Here is a 21,461-nt window from a genome sequence, read left to right as displayed (position 1 = left end):
CAATAAATACGATTGATGATGATGATGATTTTATTTTGTTAGTATGTTTGGTTTTGTTCTCTGTCTCCCCCTTTTAGACCGCGAGCCCACTGTTGGGTCGGGACTGTCTCTAGATGTTGCCAATCTGTCCTTCCCAAGCGCTTAGTCCAGTGCTCTGCACACAGTAAGCGCTCAATAAATACGATTGATGATGATGATGATTTCAAGTCGGGGGGAAAGCGAGGGGAGGGCAAAAGAAATGAAGTTTCCCTTTAAAATAATGACTCCTTTTATTTTTTTTTCTTTTAATACGTCGTTATAAATATATTTTGTCAAAATATATGATCCATATGGTCAAGACATTTGCACGTAAAGTCATAAATAAGGTCGAGGTGGGAGTTTTTTTCCTTTTTTTAAAAAAAACCAAACACGCCCGGACGATCCAAGTCCGGCCGTAGGGGAGCGGTCCGAGGGCGCGTCGGCGTGCCCGGGCGTGCGGGTGGGCGAGGGGGGTCCGGGTCAGCGACAGCCGCAGCCCTCCACCACCATTTCCTGGTAGTTCTTCAGGACCACCTTGTCGTACTCGTCCAGGTAGAGCATGGAGATGGCGCTGAGCTCGGTGGGCACGCAGCAGGCCCTGGGGATGCTGGCGTTGACCGAGTTGACGAGGGTCTGGACGATGGCGTGGTTGGTGGAGTTGAGGTGGTCCGCCAGCGGGAAGGGGCAGTCCCCGTGGCAGTAGAAGGCCTGGTAGCCCGGCGGGGCCACGATCCAGTCGTTCCAGCCCACGTCGCTGAAGTCCACGTAGAGCGCGTGGCGCCGGCAGCTCTTGCCCTTCTTGCGGGGCCGCGGCGGGCCCCGGTGCGGGGGGCTCGGGGGCCGCTTGGGGCTGCGCTTGGGCCGGCCCGCCCGGCGGGTCAGGGCGTGGCCCCGGCCGTCGTGGCCGAAGGTGACCAGCAGCGGCCTCAGCTGGGCCCAGTCCCCGTCCCCGTGAGGTAAGGAGCGGCTGACCCGGACGTGGCGGGCCCGCGCGGGCCCGGCCCGCGGCAGGTGCGTGGCCTCCACGGCCAGCCCGTGGTTGGGCCGCCGGCCCCGGGTCCAGCGGGCCACCGCGGGGCTCACGTCGAAGCTCTCCCAGCGGCTCACGTTGTGGTGGACCAGCCGGGTGTCCAGCAGGCGGGTGATGAGGGGGCAGGGGCCCGCCGACGGCGGCGGCGGCGGCCTCACCACCTCGTAAACGTTTATCCGGTGGAAGCCCTGCTCCCACTCGGGGCTCTGGTCCACCCGCTCCCGGTACAGCCGCAGCTCGGCCGAGGAGATCACCTCGTCCTCGGGGATCGTGCTGAGGTTAAAGACAAAACGAAAAGCCACGTTTTCGCCGGTCCCTGGGAGGCTGTCCAGATGTTCTAGGGCGGCGGAGCGGGGGGGGAACGGGGAGAGAGAGATAGAGAGAGACGGGGAGAGGAGGAGAGGGAGAGAGAAGGAGAGGGAGAAAGGGACACACGTGGACGGGGGGGGGGACGGGGAGGGAGAGAAAAAAAACAACAACACACAAGAGAAGAAAAGGAGAAGTGAGCGTTTTTTCTGTTGCGGCTGTTGGGCGGCCCGTGTTGGACGGTGGGGAATGATGACCGTAATGATCGTTTTGGTGGTTGTTGAGCGCTTACTATGGGCGGGGCACCGTTCTGGGCCGCCGTCCACCTGCCGGCCGGGCCCGCCGGGCACCCGGGCGGGGGGCGGCTGTCGTGCACAGCTGGCCCCACCGAGGCAGGGAGCCGGTCCCCCTCCGCCCCCCGCTCCTCTCCCCTCACACTCCATCCCGCTTCTAATAGCTTCCATGTGTCCGTCCACTCCTCGCCCCGCCATCCTCCGCCTCCCCTTGAAAAAGCCTCTCGGCTTTGGGGATGGTGTTCTTTACTGGGGACTGTAAAGAAAAGCAGCGGGGGCAGAGGGGAGGAAAGGAAACACACCCCCACATGCTTACATTCACACACGCATAATCCATACTCCATAGCCGACACTTTACCCTCTCCCCCTCCCTCAATCTCCTCATCTCTGCCCCCACTCTCTGTCCTCTCCCTCCTCTCCTTTTCTCTCCTCTCCCCCTTCTCTCTCCCGCCATCTCATCTCTCCCCCGACTCTCTCCTCTCCCTTCTCTCCGCCAGTTGGCTCCGCCAACTGTCAGCTGTGTGACTTTGGGAGAGTCACTTCACTTCTCTGGGCCTCTGTTCCCTCATCTGTAAAATGGGGATTAAAACTGTGAGCCCCCTGTGGGACAACCTGATCACCTTGTAACCTCCCCAACGCTTAGAACGGTGCTTTGCACATAGTAAGCGCATAACAAATGCCATCATTATTATTATTCTCTCCTTTTCTCTCCTCTCCCCCCTTCTCCCTCCCACTCTCATTCTTTCTTCCTCTCTTGTCTCTGCCTCCCCTCTGCTTTCCCTCCCTTCTCTCTCCCCAACTCTCTCCTCTCCCTTCTCTCCCCCTTCTCCCTCCCTCTCTCCTCTCCTCCTCTCCTCTCCCTCCATCTCATCTCTCCCCCACTCTCTCCTCTCCCTTCTTTCCTCTCTCCCCCTTCTCCCTTCTTTCCTCTCTCCCCCTTCTCCCTCCTCTCCTCTCTCCCCCTTCTCCCTCCCACTCTCATTCTTTCTCCCTCTCTTCTCTCTGCCTCCCCTCTCCTCTTCCTCCCCTTTTCTCTCCCCACTCTCTCCTCTCCCTTCTCTCCCTTCTCTCCTCTCTCCCCCTTCTCCCTCCCTCTCTTCTCTCTGCCTCCCCTCTCTCCTCTCCCTCCCCTTTTCTCTCCCCCACTCTCTCCTCTTCCTTCTCTCCTTTTCTCCCTCCCACTCTCATTCTTTCTCCCTCTTTTCTCTGCCTCCCCTCTCCTCTCCCTTCCCCTTCTCTCCTCTCCTCTCCCTCCCCCTTTTCCCTCCCTCTCTCATCTCTCCCCCCACTCTCTCCTCTCCCTTCTCTCCTCTCTCCCCCTTCTTCCTCCCTCTCTCATTCTTTCTCCCTTTCTTCTCTCTGCCTCCCCTCTCCCCCTTCTTCCTCCCTTTCTTCTCTCTGCCTCCCCTCTCTCCTTCTCTCCTCTCCCGCCCCCTTTTCTCTCCCTCTCTCATCTCTTCCCACTTCTCCCCTCTCCCCCTTCTCCCTCCTTCTCTCATTCTTTCTCCCTCTCTTCTCTGCCTCCCCCTCCTTCTCTCCTCTCCCTCCCCCTTTTCTCTCCATCTCATCTCTCCTCCACTCTCCCCTTCTCCCTCCCTCTCTCATTCTTTCTCCCTCTCTTCCTCCCCTCTCCTCTCCCTCTATCTCATCTCTCTCCCCACTGTCTCTCCTCTCCCCCTCTCTCCTCTCCCTCCATCTCCTCTCTTCCCCCACTCCCTCCTCTCCCTTTCTCTCTTTTTCTCTCCTCTCCCCCTTCTCTCTCCCTCCCTCGCCCTCATTCTCTCTGCCTTTTTCTTCTCTCTCCCTCTCCCTTTACTCTCTCCTCTCCCCCTTCTCCCTTCCTCTCTCATTCTTTCTCCCTCTCTTCTCTCTGCCTCTCCTCTCCCTCTATCTCATCTCTCTCCCCACTGTCTCTCCACTCCCTCCATCTCACCTCTTACCCCCTCCCTCCTCTCCCTTTCTCTCTTTTTCTCTCCTCTCCCCATTCCCTCTCATTCTCTCAACCTTTTTCTTCTCTCTCCCTCTCCCTTTACTCTCTCTCTCCCTCTTTTTCCCTCTTCACCCTTCCAGCTTTCTGGCTAAACATTTCCCTGACGATCCCCAAGCACAGAGCCTGCCTTGTTGATCATATTACAGAGGGGGAAATAAATTCCAACGCTGTAATGATGCTGGTGGATTAATAACTCAGATTTACTATGGTAGAGAAACATCCGCTAGGAAACATTCGGCTCGGATTACAAGCCCCCCTGTTGAACAGGCCCTACAAAACGGGCGGCTGGAGTATTAAATTCGGTAGGTGCTTTTAAGAAAGACAGAATGAAAGGAAGACAGAGAGGGGGGAAAAAAACTTCCAAAAAGTAGGCGGCCGGTGACTTTGATGTGGCCAAAACAGGCCTGTAGGAGGGAGGAGAGATTTTTGCTGTGGCCGGAATGAAGTGGGGGGGGGGGGGGGGGGGGGGGGTCGTCACTCCCACTGCCCGGCCCCCAAACGGGGCCAGGGATCTGGGCCTGAAGGCAGAAGACAGAAGAGAAAAGCAGCGTGGCTCAGTGGAAAGAGCCCGGGCTTTGGAGGCAGAGGTCGTGGGTTCAAATCCCGACTCCACCAATTGCCAGCTGGGTGACTTTGGACAAGTCACTTCACTTCTCTGGGCCTCAGTTCCCTCTTCTGGAAAATGGGGATGGAGACTGGGATCACCCCCCCCGTGGGACCACCCGATCACCTTGTAACCTCCCCAGCGCTTAGAACAGGGCTTTGCTCATAGTAAGCGCTTAATAAATGCTATCATTATTATTATTATTATTATTATTAAGATAGGATGGGGTGCTGATCTGCCAGGAGGGGTCTGGGGCCTCGTGTGTTTTTTGGGGGTGGGGGGTTCCTGGCTCCATATCAATGGCAGAGCAGCAGAGTGGCTCAGTGGAAAGAGCCCGGGCTTGGGCGTCGGAGGTCATGGGTTCAAATCCCGGCTCCGCCAATTGTCAGCTGGGTGACTTTGGGCACGTCACTTCACTTCTCTGCGCCTCAGTTCCCTCATCTGTAGAATGGGGATGAGGACTGTGAGCCCCCATGGGACAGTCTGATCACCTTGTAACCTCCCCAGCAGCTTAGAACAGTGCTTTGCACACAGTAAGCGCTTAATAAATGTCATTATTATTATTACTATCATTATTAATGGCACCCCCAGGGCAGTCAGTCTTGCTAAAAGCGGAATCCTACTCAAAATACAGATTCCCCTAGACGTAGGCCGCCAGCCCCCTGGCACGGACCTTTGGGGTTGCCCCTCCTCCAGTCCCGGCTCCGCCACTTGTCAGCTGGGTGACTTTGGGTGAGTCACTTCACTTCTCTGGGCCTCAGTTCCCTCAATTGTCAAATGAGGATGAAGACTGTGAGCCCCCCCCCCCCCGTGGGACAACCTGATCACCTTGTAAGCTCCCCAGCGCTTAGAACAGTGCTTGGCACATAGTAAGCACTTAATAAATGCCATCATTATTATTATTATTATTATTATCCAGCCAGCTCCCATCCTCACCTCATTCATCCAGGACCCCCGATTTCCCCAGTGCCCCCATCCTACCCTGGCCTGGCACCCCCTCGTTAGCCCCCCATTCTCCACGAACCCCTTCCTATCAATCAATCAATCGTATTTATTGAGCGCTTACTGTGTGCAGAGCACTGTACTAAGCGCTTGGGAAGTCCAAGTCGGCAACATCTCGAGACGGTCCCTACCCAACAGCGGGCTCACAGTCTAGAAGGGGGAGACAGACAACAAAACTAAACATATTAACAAAATAAAATAGAATCCCGCCCTGTCCTGGACTGTGAGCCCCACGTGGGCCAGGGACCCTGGGTCATTCATTCATTCAATCGTATTTATTGAGCGCTTCCTGTGTGCAGAGCACTGGACTAAGCGCTCGGGAAGTACACGTTGGCAACATATAGAGACGGTCCCTACCCAACAGTGGGCTCACAGTCTAGAAGCCGACCCAATTTGCTAACCCCAGCGCTTAGTCCAGTGCCTGACACATAGTAAGCGATTGTCCCCCACTGCCCCGTTCCCTATAAGAAGCAGTGCGGCTCAGTGGAAAGAGCCCGGGCTTTGGAGTCTGAGGTCGTGGGTTCAAATCCCAGCTCTTCCAATTGTCAGCTGGGTGACTTTGGGTAAGTCACTTCACTTCTCTGGGCCTCAGTTACCTCATCTGTAAAATGGGGATTAAGACTATAAGCCCCACGTGGGACAACCTGATCCCCTTGTAACCTCCCCAGTGCTTAGAATGATGCTTTGCACATAGTAAGCGCTTAATAAATGCCATTATTATTAACAAATCCGTCGATGATGATTATGATTATGATCATTATTCTCCCTCTTCTAGACTGTGAGCCCACTGTTGGGTAGGGACCGTCTCTATATGTTGCCGACTTGTACTTCCCAAGCGCTTAGTACAGTGCCCTGCACACAGTAAGTGCTCAATAAATTCGATTGAATGAATGAATGAATTATCCTGCCCCATGTCCGGTCTCCCTGCACCCCTATTCTTCCCTGGCCCGTCCCTCGACTTCCGGCGCCCCCTTGCTTGCTGATTTGCTAACCCCAGCGCTTAGGCCGGTGCCTGACACATAGTAAGCGCTTAATAAATGCCATCATTATTATTTTATTATTATTACCCTGCCCCATGTCCGGTCTCCCTGCACCCCTATCCTTCCCTGGCCCATCCCTCGACTTCCAGCGCCCGCTCGCTTGCTGATTTGCTAACCCCAGCACTTAGGCCGGTGCCTGGCACATAGTAAGCGCTGAACAAATACGACGATTATCATTATTATTATTATCATGGGTTCAAATCCCGGCTTTGCCAATTGTCAGCTGTGTGACTGGGCAAATCACTTAACTTCTCTGGGCCTCAGTCCCCCATCTGTAAAATGGGGATTAAGGCTGTGAGCCCCCTCATGGGACAACCTGATCACCTTGTAACCTCCCCAGTGCTTAGAACAGTGCTTGGCACATAATAAGTGCTTAATAAATGCCATCATTATTATTATTATTATTATTATTATTACCCTGCCCCATGTCCGGTCTCCCTGCACCCCTATCCTTCCCTGGCCCGCCCCTCGACTTCCGGCGCCCGCTCGCTTGCTGATTTGCCAACCCCAGCGCTTAGGCCGGTGCCTGGCACTTAGTAAGCACTTAAATACGACGATTATCATTATTATTATTATTATCATGGGTTCAAATCCCGGCTCTGCCAATTGTCAGCTGCGTGACTTTGGGCAAGTCACTTAACTTCTCTGGGCCTCAGTCCCTCATCTGTAAAATGGGGATTCAGACTATGAGCCCCCCCCCCATGGGACAACCTGATCACCTTGAAACCTCCCCAGTGCTTAGAACAGTGCTTGGCACATAATAAGCGCTTAATAAATGCCATCATTATTATTATTATTATTATTATTACCCTGCTCCATGTCTGGTCTCCCTGCACCCCTATCCTTCCCTGGCCCGTCCCTCGCCTTCCGGCGCCCGCTCGCTTGCTGATTTGCCAACCCCAGCGCTTAGGCCGGTGCCTGGCACGTCGTAGGCACGTAGTAAAGTAAGCGCTTGACAAATACCAAAATTATTCTTATTATTAACAAATACGATGATGATCACTATTACCTTTTAGACTGTGAGCCCACTGTTGGGTAGGGACTGTCTCTATGTGTTGCCAACTTGTACTTCCCAAGCGCTTAGTCCAGTGCTCTGCACACAGTAAGCGCTCAATCAATACGATTGATTGATTGATTACCCCGCCCCACGTCCGGTCTCCCAGCACCCCTGTCCTTCCCTTGCCCTTCCCCCTTCCTATCCTTCCCTGACCTGTCCCCCCGCCATGCCCCCGATTGGTCCGGCTGCCCCGGCCGGCCCTTCCCGGTGCCCTCCCGGGGCCCCGGGAGGATGCTGACCTTCGTGGTGGAAGCTCCTTACAGTGTTGGCGCGGCTGGCCGGCCGGTCGGGGTAGTCGGGGCGGGCCGGGGGGCGTCCTCCGGCCTCGTCCGGGCGGGGGTGGCGGGGGTCGTCGTCGTCGTCGTCGCCGGACTGGAGGCGGTAGAGGTCCCGCATGTAGGCGGGCACCACGGCGGCCTTGCTAGGCTGGGGTCGGCGGCGCAGGCCGAACATGTGCAGCAGCGACGCCTCGAAGCCCCGCAGCAGGTCCTGGGCCGGGCCCGGGGGTGGGCTGGGGGTCCGCCGGCCTCCTCCCGGCCCCCGGCCCGGGGGGGGGCGTCTCCTCCTCCGCCGCCGCCGCCGTCCGCTTCTTGCCCGGGCCCGGGATCAGGCTGGCATGGCCTCCGCCGCCCAGCACCAGTTGGCATAAGAAGATCGCTACCAGCATTCGGTTACGAGGAACCATGGTGTCTCTGCGGGGCGGGGGGCAACAAGGAACACACCGTCACATCAGGGGAAAATGGGGAGCGGGGAGGGGACCGACACGGGGGACCCCCCCCCCCGCCCCCGGGGGTGCCCACGAAGTCCTCCCTCTGAATTGTTTGCAGCCCAAGGGGTGACCCCTGCTCATCTTGGACTTTTCCTTTCTTTGGGGAAGTGTCCCTTCTGCTATTCATTCATTCAATCGTATTTATTGAGCGCTTACTGTGTGCAGGGCACTGGGGGGGGGGGGGGGGCGGGGAGGGTCCCTTCTACTATTCATTCATTCAATCGTATTTATTGAGCACTTACTGTGTGCCGGGCACTGGGGTGTGTGTGTCCCTTCTGCTATTCATTCATTCAATCGTATTTATTGAGCACTTACTGTGTGCAGGGCACAGGGGCGGGGTGGGGGGTGGGGGGTGGCCTTCTGCTATTCATTCATTCAATCATATTTACTGAGCGCTTACTGTGTGCAGGGCCCTGGGTGGGGGGGGGGGGGAGTGTCCCTTCTGCTATTCTTTCATTCAATCATATTTATTGAGCACTTACTGTGTGCAGGGCACTGGGGGGAGGGTCCCTTCTGCTATTCATTCATTCAATCGTATTTATTGAGCGCTTACTGTGTGCAGGGCACTGGGTGAGGGAGTGGGGGTGGGGGAGTGTCCCTTCTGCTATTCATTCATTCAATCGTGTTTATTGAGCGCTTAATGTGTGCAGGGCACTGGGGGGAGGGTCCCTTCTGCTATCCATTCATTCAATCGTATTTATTGAGCGCTTACTGTGTGCAGGGCACTGGGTGCGGGGGGGGGGGGGGGAGTGCCCCTTCTGCTATTCATTCATTCAATCGTATTTATTGAGCACTTACTGTGTGCAGGGCACGGGGGGGGGGGGGGGGCTTCTGCTATTCATTCATTCAATCATATTTATTGAGCACTTACTGTGTGCAGGGCACTGGGTGCGGGGGGGGGGGGGGGGGAGTGTCCCTTCTGCTATTCATTCATTCAATCGTATTTATTGAGCACTTACTGTGTGCAGGGCACTGGGGGGAGGGTCCCTTCTGAGATTTATTCATTCAATCGTATTTATTGGGCGCTTACTGTGTGCAGGGCACTGGGTGCGGGGGGGGGGGGGGGGGAGTGTCCCTTCTGCTATTCATTCATTCAATCGTATTTATTGAGCGCTTACTGTGTGCAGGGCACTGGGGGGAGGGTCCCTTCTGCTATTCATCCATTCAATCGTATTTATTGAGTGCTTACTGTGTGCAGGGCACTTGGGGGAGGGTCCCTTCTGCTATTCATTCATTCAATCGTATTTATTGAGCACTTACTGTGGGCAGGGCACGGTGGGGGGGTGGGGGGAGGAGTGTCCCTTCTGCTATTCATTCATTCAATCATATTTATTGAGCACTCACTGTGTGCAGGGCACTGTACTAAGCACTTGGAAAGTACAATTCGACAACAGATCTTAGAGATCATCTCAGCCTGGACGGCAGGGGGCTACGAGGGGGGGGATTTCATTCATTCATTCAATCGTATTTATTGAGCACTCACTGTGTGCAGGGCACTGTACTAAGCGCTTGGAAAGTACAATTCGACAACAGATCTTAGAGTTCAAATCTAACAGTGCTTTGCACATAGTAAGCGCTTAACAAATGCCATTATTATTATTATTATTATTATTATTAAATCCCAGCTCCACCAACTGTCAGCTGTGTGACTTTGGGCAAGTCACTTAACTTCTCTGTGCCTCAGTTCCCTCATCTGTAAAATGGGGATTAAAACTGTGAGCCCCCCCGTGGGACAACCTGATCACCTTGTAACCTCCCCAGCGCTTAGAACAGTGCTTTGCACATAGTAGGCGCTTAACAAATACCATCATTATTATTATTATTATATCAGCCTGGGGGGCAGGGGGCTATGGGGGGGGATTTCAGTCATTCATTCAATCGTATTTATTGAGTGCTCTCTGTGTGCAGGGCACTGTACTAAGCGCTTGGAAAGTACAATTCGACAACAGATCTTAGCCACAAACTCAGCCTGGTGGGCAGGGGGCTACGGGGGGGGGGGGGATTTCATTCATTCATTCATAGTATTTATTGAGCACTCACTGTGTGCAGGGCACTGTACTAAGCGCTTGGAAAGTACAACTCGACAACAGATCTTAGAGGTCATCTCACCCTGGGGGGCAGGGGGCTACGGGGGGGGGGGATTTCATTCATTCAGCCAGTCGTATTTATTGAGCGCTCACTGTGTGCAGGGCACTGTACTAAGCGCTTGGAAAGTACAACTCGACAACAGATCTTAGAGGACCATTCAGGCTGGAGGGGGTGGGGGAAAAATAGATGGATGGCGGGGGGCGAGGGGAGGGGCGTCGCTCAAATGCCAACCTCCCCAACCCCCAACCCCTCTCCTTGTGGGCTGAGTTAGGAGAATCGGTGGGGTGACCCTCAAATTTAAGGGGTGGGGGATTTGGTTGGGGGGACCAGCATGGCTCAGTGGAAAGATCCCGGGCTTTAGAGTCACAGGTCATGGGTTCAAATCCCGGCTCCGCCCCTTGTCAGCTGGGTGACTCTGTCACTTCACTTCTCTGGGCCTCAGTGCCCTCATCTGTAAAATGGGGATGAAGACTGGGAGCCCCCCCGTGGGACAGCCTGATCACCTTGTAACCTCCCCAGCGCTTAGAACGGTGCTTGGCACATAGTAAGCGCTTAATAAATGCCATCATTATTACCTGGGGGAGGGGCGCTAATTATTTGGGTAATAAAGGATGCCGGGTTGGAAGGGGGTGGGGGGGACCCTTTATCGCTTTGGAAAAGCAGCGTGGCTCAGTGGAAAGAGGCCGGGCTTGGGAGTTAGAGGTCGTGGGTTCGAATCCCGCTATGCCACATGTCTGCTGGGTGACCTTGGGCAAGTCACTTCACTTCTCTGGGCCTCAGTTCCCTCATCTGGAAAATGGGGATGAAGACTGTGAGCCCGCTGTTGGGTAGGAACCGTCTCTATATGTTGCCAACTTGGACTTCCCAAGCGCTTAGTGCTTTGCACACAGTAAGCGCTCAATAAATACGACTGACAACCTGATCACCTTGTAACCTCCCCAGCGCTTTGAACAGTGCTCTGCACATAGTAAGCGCTTAATAAATGCCATCATTATTATTATTATTTGGAGAGGGGCTGTGCCCCCTCCTAGAAAGGTTTGCCCCACCGGCACTGAACGTGTCAATCAATCAATCATCATCATCATCATCAATCGTATTTATTGAGCGCTTACTATGTGCAGAGCACTGTACTAAGCGCTTGGGAAGTACAAGTTGGCAACATCTAGAGACGGTCCCTACCCAACAGTGGGCTCACAGGCTAGACCTTTATTCGATGCTGCCAATTTGTACTTCCCAAGCGCTTAGTACAGTGCTCTGCACATAGTAAGCGTTCAATAAATACGATTGATGATGATGATCGGATGGATTGAGCGCTTACAGTATGCGGAGCCCTGTGCTAAACGCTTGGATGTGCCTTGGGGGTGGGGTGGGGGGGCTTAAAACCAATTTCTCCACCCCCCATTTTCTGCAGCGAGGGGAGGTAAGTGGGCAGGGGGAGGAAAGGAGGAGGAGGAGGAAGAAGAGTCGTTCCTTCATTTAGAACAGTGAATAGTAAGTGCTTAATAAATGCCATAAAATAAACAGATGATTAAATGATATTTATTGAGCGCTTACTGTGTGCAGAGCACTGGACTAAGCGCTTGGTGCGGCATCCTTTTGGTTTTGTATATGTATGCCTGTATATATGTATATATGTTTGTACGTATTTATTACTCTATTTTACTTGTACGTATCTAGTCTATTTATTTTATTTTGTTAATATGTTTTGTTGTCTGTCTCCCCCTTCTAGACTGTGAGCCCACTGCTGGGTAGAGACCGTCTCTAGATGTTGCCAACGTGGACTTCCTAAGCGCTTAGTACAGTGCTCTGCACACAGCAAGCGCTCAATAAATACGATTGATTGATTGATTGATTGATTGATTGATTTTGTGGTCTGTCTGCCCCTTCTAGACTGTGAGCCCGCTGTTGGGTAGGGACCGTCTCTCTAGGTTGCCGACTTGGACTTCCTAAGCGCTTAGTACAGTGCTCTGCACACAGTAAGCGCTCAATCAGTACGATTGAATAGTCCAGTGCTCTGCACAAAGTCAGCGCTCAATAAATACCATTGATTGATTGATTGATTGACTCTGAGCCCGTTGTTGGAGAAGGACCGTCCAAATTGTCCTCTCCCAAGCGCTTAGTCCAGTGCCCTGCATATAGTCAGCGCTCAATAAATACCACTGAATGAATGAATGAATGAATGCTGAGTCCAGTGCTCTGCACATAGTCAGCGCTCAATAAATACCATTGATTGATTGATTGACTGAGAGCCCGTTGTTGGAGAGGGACCGTCCAAAGTGTCCTCTCCGAAGCGCCTAGTCCAGTGCTCTGCGCACAATAAGCGCTCAATAAATACCATTGATTGATTGATTGACTGTGAGCCCATTGTTGGGTGGGGACCGTTTCTATCTGTAGCCGACTTGTCCTCTCCCAAGCGCTTAGTCCAGTGTTCTGCACACAGCCAGCGCTCAATACATATCATTGATTGATTGATTGTGAGCCCGTTGTTGGGGAGGGACCGTCCAAGTTGTCCTCTCCCAAGCGCTCAGTCCGGTGCTCTGTACACGGGAAGCGCTCAATAAATATCATTGATTGATTGATTGATTGATTGTGAGCCCGTTGTTGGGGAGGGACCGTCCAAATTGTCCTCTCCCAAGCGCGCAGTCCGGTGCTCTGCACACGGGAAGCGCTCAATACATATCATTGATTGATTGATTGATTGTGAGCCCGTTGTTGGGGAGGGACCGTCCAAACTGTCCTCTCCCAAGCGCTCAGTCCGGTGCTCTGCACACGGGAAGCGCTCAATAAATACCATTGATTGATTGATTGATTGTGAGCCCGTTGTTGGGGAGGGACCGTCCAAATTGTCCTCTCCCAAGCGCTCAGTCTGGTGCTCTGCACACGGGAAGCGCTCAATACATATCATTAATTGATTGATTGATTGTGAGCCCGTTGTTGGGGAGGGACCGTCCAAACTGTCCTCTCCCAAGCGCTCAGTCCGGTGCTCTGCACACGGGAAGCGCTCAATAAATACCATTGATTGATTGATTGATTGTGAGCCCGTTGTTGGGGAAGGACCGTCCAAATTGTCCTCTCCCAAGCTCTCAGTCCAGTGCTCTGCGCACGGGAAGCGCTCAATACATATCATTGATTGAGTGATTGATTGTGAGCCCGTTGTTGGGGAGGGACAGTCCAAATTGTCCTCTCCCAAGCACTCAATCCAGTGCTCTGCGCACGGGAAGCGCTCAATACATATCATTGATTGAGTGATTGATTGTGAGCCCGTTGTTGGGGAGGGACCGTCCAAACTGTCCTCTCCCAAGCGCTCAGTCCGGTGCTCTGTGCACGGGAAGCGCTCAATAAATATCACTGAGTGATTGATTGTGAGCCCGTTGGTGGGGAGGGACCGTCCAAATTGTCCTCTCCCAAGCGCTCAGTCCGGTGTTCTGCGCACGGGAAGCGCTCAATAAATATCACTGATTGATTGATTGACTGTGAGCCCGTTGTTGGGGAAGGACCGTCCAAATTGTCCTCTCCCAAGCTCTCAGTCCAGTGCTCTGCGCACGGGAAGCGCTCAATACATAGCACTGAGTGACTGATTGTGAGCCCGTTGGTGGGGAGGGACCGTCCCAACTGCCCTCTCCCAGGCGCTCAGTCCGGTGCTCTGCGCACGGGAAGCGCTCAATAAATATCACTGATTGATTGATTGACTGTGAGCCCGTTGTTGGGGAAGGACCGTCCAAATTGTCCTCTCCCAAGCTCTCAGTCCAGTGCTCTGCGCACGGGAAGCGCTCAATACATAGCACTGAGTGACTGATTGTGAGCCCGTTGGTGGGGAGGGACCGTCCCAACTGCCCTCTCCCAGGCGCTCAGTCCGGTGCTCTGCGCACGGGAAGCGCTCAATCCATGAAGGACTGGAAACGGAACTGAGGAAGGGGGGGAAGGGGGTTGTGAAGAGAGGAGGAGGAGAAGCCGAAGGCAAGGTCACCTAGCCGCCCAAGTTGGTCCCCGGCCCGCCGCCGGCCCAGCGGGGCTACTCACTGGCAGGAAGCAAGGCCCAGAAAAACAGTCCATGGTTGTCGGCCACCGAGGGGCTGGGCGAGGGCGGCACGGCTCGGCTCGGCTCGGCTCGGCTCCGCTCGGCTCAGCCTGGCTCGCCTCCGCTCCGCCGGGGGGGACTCGGTCGTTGGGACTGAATGAGACTCCTCCTCCTCCTCCTCCTCCTCCTCCCGGCCCACGGGCTTTTCTTCCCAGCCCCTCCGGCTCACGTGAGACCCCCGGGAACCGCCCCCCACCCCCGGGCCGGGAGCACCAGGACCGGGAGCAGGGAAAAGAGGAGGAAAAGCTGGAGCGGGAGGTGGAGGGGCGGGAGGAGCAGAAGGAGGAGGAGGGAAAGGAGGAGGAGGAAGAAGAGAAGGAAGAGAAGGACAAGGAGGAAAAGGAGGAGGGGCAGGAGGAGAAAGGAGGAAAAGGAGGAGGAGGAAAAAGAGGAGGAGGAGGTTGGAGGAGGAAGAAGAGAAGGAAGAGAAGGACAAGGAGGAAAAGGAGGAGGAAGGAGGAAAAAGAGGAGGAGGAGGAGGAGGAGGAGGAGGAAAAAGAGGAGGAGGAAGAAGAGAAGGAAGAGAAGGAAAAGGAGGAGGAGGAGGAGGAGGGAGGAGGAGAAAGGAAAAGGAGGATGAAGAGGAGGAGGGAAAGGAGAAGGAGGAAGAAGAGAAGGAAGAGAAGGACAAGGAGGAAAAGGAGGAGGGGCAGGAGGAGAAAGGAGGAAAAGGAGGAGGAGGAAAAAGAGGAGGAGGAGGTTGGAGGAGGAAGAAGAGAAGGAAGAGAAGGACAAGGAGGAAAAGGAGGAGGAAGGAGGAAAAAGAGGAGGAGGAGGAGGAGGAAGAAGACAAGGAAGAGAAGGAAAAGGAGGAGGAGGAGGAGGGAGGAGGAGAAAGGAAAAGGAGGATGAAGAGGAGGAGGGAAAGGAGAAGGAGGAAGAAGAGAAGGAAGAGAAGGACAAGGAGGAAAAGGAGGAGGGGCAGGAGGAGAAAGGAGGAAAAGGAGGAGGAGGAAAAAGAGGAGGAGGAGGTTGGAGGAGGAAGAAGAGAAGGAAGAGAAGGACAAGAGGAAAAGGAGGAGGAAGGAGGAAAAAGAGGAGGAGGAGGAGGAGGAGGAGGAGGAAAAAGAGGAGGAGGAAGAAGAGAAGGAAGAGAAGGAAAAGGAGGAGGAGGAGGAGGGAGGAGGAGAAAGGAAAAGGAGGATGAAGAGGAGGAGGGAAAAGAGGAGGAGGAGGTTGGAGGAGGGAAAGGAGGAGGAAAAGGAGGAGGAGGAAGAAGAGAAGGAAGAGAAGGACAAGGAGGAGGAGCAGGAGGAGAAAGGAGGAGGAGGAGGAGGAAGGAGAGGAGGAGGAGGTTGGAGGAGGGAAAGGAGAAGGAAAAGGAGGAGGAGGAGGAAGAAGAGAAGGAAGAGAAGGACAAGGAGGAGGAGCAGGAGGAGAAAGGAGGAAAAGGAGAAGGAGGAGGGGGAAGAAGAAGAGGAGGAGAAGGACAAGGAGGAAAAGGAGGAGGAGGAGGATAGAGAAGGAGGAGGAGGACAAGGAGGAAAAGGAGGAGGAGGATAGAGAAGGAGGAGAAGGAGGAGGAAGAGGAGGAGGAAGAAGAAGAGGAGGAGAAGGACAAGGAGGAAAAGGAGGAGGAGGAGGAGGAGAAGGAGGAGGATAGAGAAGGAGGAGGAGGAGGAGGAAAAGGAGGAGGAGATGAAGAGAAGGAGGAGAAGGACAAGGAGGAAAAGGAGGAGGAAGAGAAGGACAAGGAGGAAAAGGAGGAGGAGGAGGAGGAGGAAGAGAAGGAAAAGGAGGAAATTATTATTATAATGATGTTATTTATTAAGCATTTACTATGTGCACAGCACTGTTCTAAGCACTGGGGAGGTGACAAGGTGATCAGGTTGTCCCCCTGGGGGCTCCCAATCTTCATCCCCATTTTCCAGATGAGGGAACTGAGGCCCAGAGAAGTGAAGTGACTTGCCCAAAGTCACCCAGCTGACAGTTGGCGGAGCCGGGATTGGAACCCCTGACTTCTGACTGATATATATGTATATATTTTTGTACGCATTTATTACTCCATTCATTTATTTTATTGGTACATATTTATTCTATTTATTTTATTTTGTTAATATATTTTGTTTTGTTCTCTGTCTTCCCCTTCCAGTCTGTGAGCCCACTGTCGGGTAGGGACCGTCTCTAGATGTCGTCAACTTGTACTTCCCAAGCGCTTAGTACAGTGCTCTGCACACAGTAAGTGCTCAATAAATACGATTGAATGAATGAATGAATGAATGAATGAATGAATGAATGAATGACTCCAAAGCCCGTGCTCTTTCCACTGAGCCACGCTTGTTCCCCAGGGCCCAGGCTAACCAACCTGCTGTTCCCCCAGCTGACCCTCCACAAGTAGAGAGCAGGACGATCCCCCCAACCCTTGCCCCTCACTCCCTTACCCCCGGAGACCCCCCAAGGGCCTCCCCAAGGGCAGAGAGCACCCGGCCCAGATTGCTCGGCCCCTGGTCCAGTGTGGGCGGCCTGAAGCATCATCTGACCCTGGACTTTGGGGGGCTTCTCCTCTCCTTTCTTCCTCCTTCCTCTCCTGACCCCCTCACCGGAGCACCCGGCCCAGATTGCTCGGCCACTGGTCCAGTGTGGGTGGTGTGAAGCACCATCTGACCCTGGACTTTGGGGGGCTTCTCCTCTCCTTTCGTCCTTCTTCCTCTCCCGACCCCCTCACTGACCCCCTGAGTGGGCCTGGGCTTGCGGAGGGAGATGGAGAGAGGCAGTCTTGGTGCCCCCAAACCCCCCCAAGGCCTCCGGGCCCGCTCCTCTCCCCTCTGTAGCAGCCCCATGGGGCCTTGCCCCCCAGGCCGGGGGCTAAGGATCCCAGGTTCTCTTTGGGCCTGCCCACCTCCCCTTCTCCATGCCTTCATCCTCTCCTTCCTCTTCTTCTCCCTCTCTTTCCCCTCCACTTCTCCCTTCTCTCCCCCCTTCCCCCCACAACTCTGTCTCTCTCTGACTCTGTCTCTCTGCCTCTCATTCCCCCCTTCCCTTCTCTCTGTCTCTCTCTAACTCTGTCTTTCTGTGCCTCACATTCATCCATTCAGTCGTATTTACTGAGCACTTACTGTGTGCAGAGCACTCTACTAAGCGCTTGGGAAGTACAAATCGGCAACATATAGAGACGGTCCCTACCGCCCCTTCCTTTTTTCCCTCCCCCTTTCCTTCCCTCTCTGTCTCTAACTCTGTCTCTCATCCTCCTCCCTTCCCTTCTGTTTCTCTCTGTCTCTGTCCATCTCTGTCTTTCTCTCTGTCTCTCCTCCCCTCCCTCCCTTTCTCTCTCTGTCTCTCTCTCTGTCCATCTCTGTCTTTCTCTCTGTCTCTCCTCCCCTCCCTCTCTTCCTTTCTGCCATCTCTGTCCTTCTCTCTGTCTCTCCTCCCCTCCTTTCTCTCTCTCTGTCCATCTCTGTCTTTCTCTGTCTCTCCTCCCCTCCCTCCCTTCCTTTTCTAGACTGTGAGCCCACTGTTGGGTAGGGACCCGTCTCTATATGTTGCCAACTTGTACAGTGCTCTGCACACAGTAAGCGCTCAATAAATACGATTGATTGATTCCTTTCTCTCTCTCTGTCTCTCTCTGTCCACCTCTGTCTTTCTCTCTGTCTCTCCTCTCCTCCCTCCCTTCCTTTCTCTCTCTCTCTGTCTCTATCTCTGTCTGTCTCTGTCTCTCTCTTTGCCTCTCATCCCCTTAGAGCCCGGGCTTTGGAGTCAGAGGTCACGGGTTCGAACTCCGGCTCCGCCAATCGTCAGCTGGGTGACTTTGGGCAAGTCACTTCACTTCTCTGGGCCTCAGTTCCTTCATCTGGAAAATGGGGATGAAGACTGTGAGCCCCCCGAGGGGACAACCTGATCACCTTGTAACCTCCCCAGAGCTTAGAATGGTGCTTTGCACATAGTAAGCGCTTAATAAATGCCATCATTATTATTATTATTCCCCCCACCTTTTCTCTCCCTTCCTCCCTCGCCTCCTGTCTCTCTCCCTTCTGTTTCTCTCTGTCTCTGTCCCTTTATCTGCATCCATCTCTGTCTTTCTCTCCTCTCCTCCCCCACCCTCCCTCCTCTTTCCCTTCTTCCCTCCCTTTCCTTATCTCACTCTCTCCTCTCCTTCCCTCCCCCTCCTTTCTCCCTTTCTTCCCTTCTGTCTCTCTCCAGTTCTCTTTCTAGGCCTCTCCTCCCTTCTTCCCTTCCCTCCTGCCTCTCTCTCTGTGTCTCTCTGTGTCTCTGTGTCTCTCTCCCACCCCGTCCTTCCTCCTCCTCTCCATTTCTCCTGTCGAGCCCCTTCGTCCGGCCCCCCAGGACCCAGAAACCCCAGAGAAGCAGCGTGGCTCGGTGGAAAGAGCCCGGGCTTTGGAGTCAGAGGTCGTGGGTTCGGTTCTAGACTGTGAGCCCACTGTTGGGTAGGGACCGTCTCTATATGTTGCCAACTTGTACACCCCAAGCACTTCGTACAGTGCTCTGCATATAGTAAGCGCTCAATAAATACGATTGAATGAATGAATGAATGAATCCCGGCTCCGCCACATGTCTGCTGTGTGACCTGGGGCCAGTCACTTAACTTCTCTGGGCCTCAGTTACCTCATCTGTAAAATGGGGATGATGACTGTGAGCCCCACGCGGGACAACCTGATCACCTTGTATCCCCCCAGCGCTTAGAACAGTGCTTTGCATCATCATCACTCGTATTTATTGATTTATAAATCGTATTTATTTATTTGCACATAGTAAGCGCTTAACAAATGCCATTAAAAAAAACAAACAACCCCAGCCCCGTCCCCCAGCTTCCCGGCCCGTGCCCCGGCCGGGCTGGCGGGATCGACCGGGATACTACCGGAAAGCATGCCGGGACCAGTCTCCCTGCTTACCCCAAATACCCACGGGAGCCTGGGCACCCCCCTCTCTCCCGGTTTAGGGTAACTACTGCCCAAACCCATGATTAAAACACTGAGTAATCCCAATTTGCCCAGAGTAATTAGAGATAATGAAACATCTCTAAAACTCAGGTTAGGGAGAAAGGAGCAGTCTGGTTAGTTTGGGAAGCGGCCCTCCGCAGATGGTTGGTGGGTGAGTCGTTCCCGAAGGTTCCCGGAGGTGATTCCCGAACTTCCCGGGGTTTCTTGGAGGAGGAGGGGGTGCCGTGGGGTTGTCTTGGGGTGGGGTGGGGGCCTCAGATCTCCCAATCGAGGCCTGCAGGAAACAGAGTCGGCATCCGACAGCGTGGTGGGCAAGGCCAGAGCCTCCCCCGATGGTTTGGGGGCGGGGGGATAGACATCAATCAATCAATCAATCAATCAATTAATCGTATTTATTGAGCGCTTACTGTGTGCAGAGCACTGGACTAAGCGCTTGGGAAGTACAAGCTGGCAACATATAGAGACCGTCCCTACCCAACAGTGGGCTCACGGTCTAGAAGGGGGAGACAGAGAACAAAACCAAACGTACTAACAAAATAAAATAAATAGAATAGATATGGGTGAAGGGACAGACCACCCATGCTTTTCCACCCCCTTGGATTTTATAAGGGGCTTGAGGAGGAGGTTAATTATTTTAGCAGTTGGGCGGAACTCGAGGCTTCGGAATCAGTGACCGACATGAAGGAATTCACACCGTGCTGCTACTGCTGTTGCGGAAAGAGACAGCATCCTCCTCCCCATTTACACACAGGGACGTGGAAGAAAGGAGTCGGACTAATAATAATAATTGGGTTTTTTTAATAATGGCATTTATTAAGCGATTACTATGTGCAAAGCACTGCTCTAAGAGCTGGGGAGGCTACAAGGTGACCAGGTTGTCCCACGGGGGGCTCACGGTCTTCATCCCCATTTTACAGATGAGGTCACTGAGGCACAGAGAATAATAAGCAGCTGACGATTGGTGGGGCCGGGATTTGAACCCATGACCTCTGACTCCAAAGCCCGGGCTCTTACTGTGTCATCCACTGAACTAAGCGCGGGGGTAGATTCAAGAGAATCTAGGCGGATCCAGGACGGAGAACGGATATTATATCCCCAATTTATCTTCCCCCTCTAGACTTTAAGGTCGTTATGGGCTGGGGAGTGTACAACAGAGTTACTAGGTGTGATCCCTGCCCTCAGAGAGTTTACAATCTATCTGGGGAAACAGAAAGTTAAATAAATTCACGATTGGAGGAACAGTCAATCAATCAATCGATCAAATTTATCGAGTGCTTTCTGTGTGCAGAAGACTGTACTAAGCACTAGTACACATTCCCGGCCCACAGAGAGCTTATAGTCTAGAGGGAGGGAGTATATAAGGTAATAATAATAATTTTGGTATTTGTTAAGTGCTTACTATGTGCAAAGCACTGTTCTAAGCGCTGGGGAGGATACAAGGTGATTACGTTGTCCCATGTGGGGCTCACAATCTTCATCCTCATTTTACGGATGAGGTAACTGAGGCACAGAGAAGTTAAGTGACTTGCCCAAAGTCACCCAGCTGACAAGCGGCAGAGCCGGGATTTGAACCCATGACCTTTGACTCCAAAGCCCGGGCTCTTTTCACTGTAGCTACATAAGGGTGAGCAGCTAATGGAAAGAGTCCGGGCTCGGGAGTCAGAGGTCATGGGTTCGAACCCCGGCTCCGCCGCTTGTCAGCTGTGTGGCCATGGGCAAGCCACTTAACTTCTCTGTGCCTCAGTGACCTCATCTGGAAAATGGGGATGAAGACTGTGAGCCCCACGTGAGACAACCCGATCACACTGCATCCCCCCAGCGCTTAGAACAGTGCCTCGCACGTAGTAAGCGCTTAACAAATACCATCATCATTATTACAGGCTAATCGGGTCGGACACGGTCCCTGCCCCACAGAGGGCTCACAGTCTTCATCCCCGGTTTACAGATGAGGGAACTGAGGCCCGGAGAATCAATCAACCAATCAATCGTATTTATTGAGCGCTTACTGTGTGCAGGGCACTGTACTAAGCGCTCGGGAAGTACAAGTGACAAGTTAAGTGAAGTGACACGCCCAAGGTCACCCGGCAGGCACGTGGCGGAGCCGGGATTAGAACTCAGGCCCGCGTTCGGTCCACAAGGCCACACTGCTGCCGCCTAAGCCCATTTTTATTCCTCTCCCAGAGAAGAGCAATCCCCCATGATCCTTCTAACTACCTTTGAGGCGGTTATTACAGCTAATTACCCCTCAGAATTCTTTTCGGGCTAATTGACCATCTTTCGTAGGATTTTCC

The 21,461-nt window shown here is 53.6% G+C and overlaps 1 protein-coding gene across 1 annotated transcript; it reads right to left on the bottom strand.

Moving 5' to 3' along the window:
* Positions 1-297: 297 nt before the first annotated feature.
* BMP4 (bone morphogenetic protein 4) lies at positions 298-14,290 on the bottom strand. The gene is given in 4 exon segments (XM_038756641.1): positions 298-1,385; positions 7,580-7,895; positions 7,897-8,032; positions 14,218-14,290. Coding segments are annotated over 3 exon segments (1,332 nt in total). The 5' UTR covers positions 8,026-8,032; positions 14,218-14,290; the 3' UTR covers positions 298-498.
* Between the last annotated feature and the right edge of the window lie 7,171 nt (positions 14,291-21,461).

This window comes from Tachyglossus aculeatus, chromosome 14 (genome assembly GCF_015852505.1).
Source record: "Tachyglossus aculeatus isolate mTacAcu1 chromosome 14, mTacAcu1.pri, whole genome shotgun sequence".
Taxonomy (NCBI): Eukaryota; Metazoa; Chordata; class Mammalia; order Monotremata; family Tachyglossidae; genus Tachyglossus; species Tachyglossus aculeatus.
The sequence above is the reverse complement of the archived record's forward strand: the minus strand, read 5'-3'. Positions and strand labels throughout refer to the sequence as shown.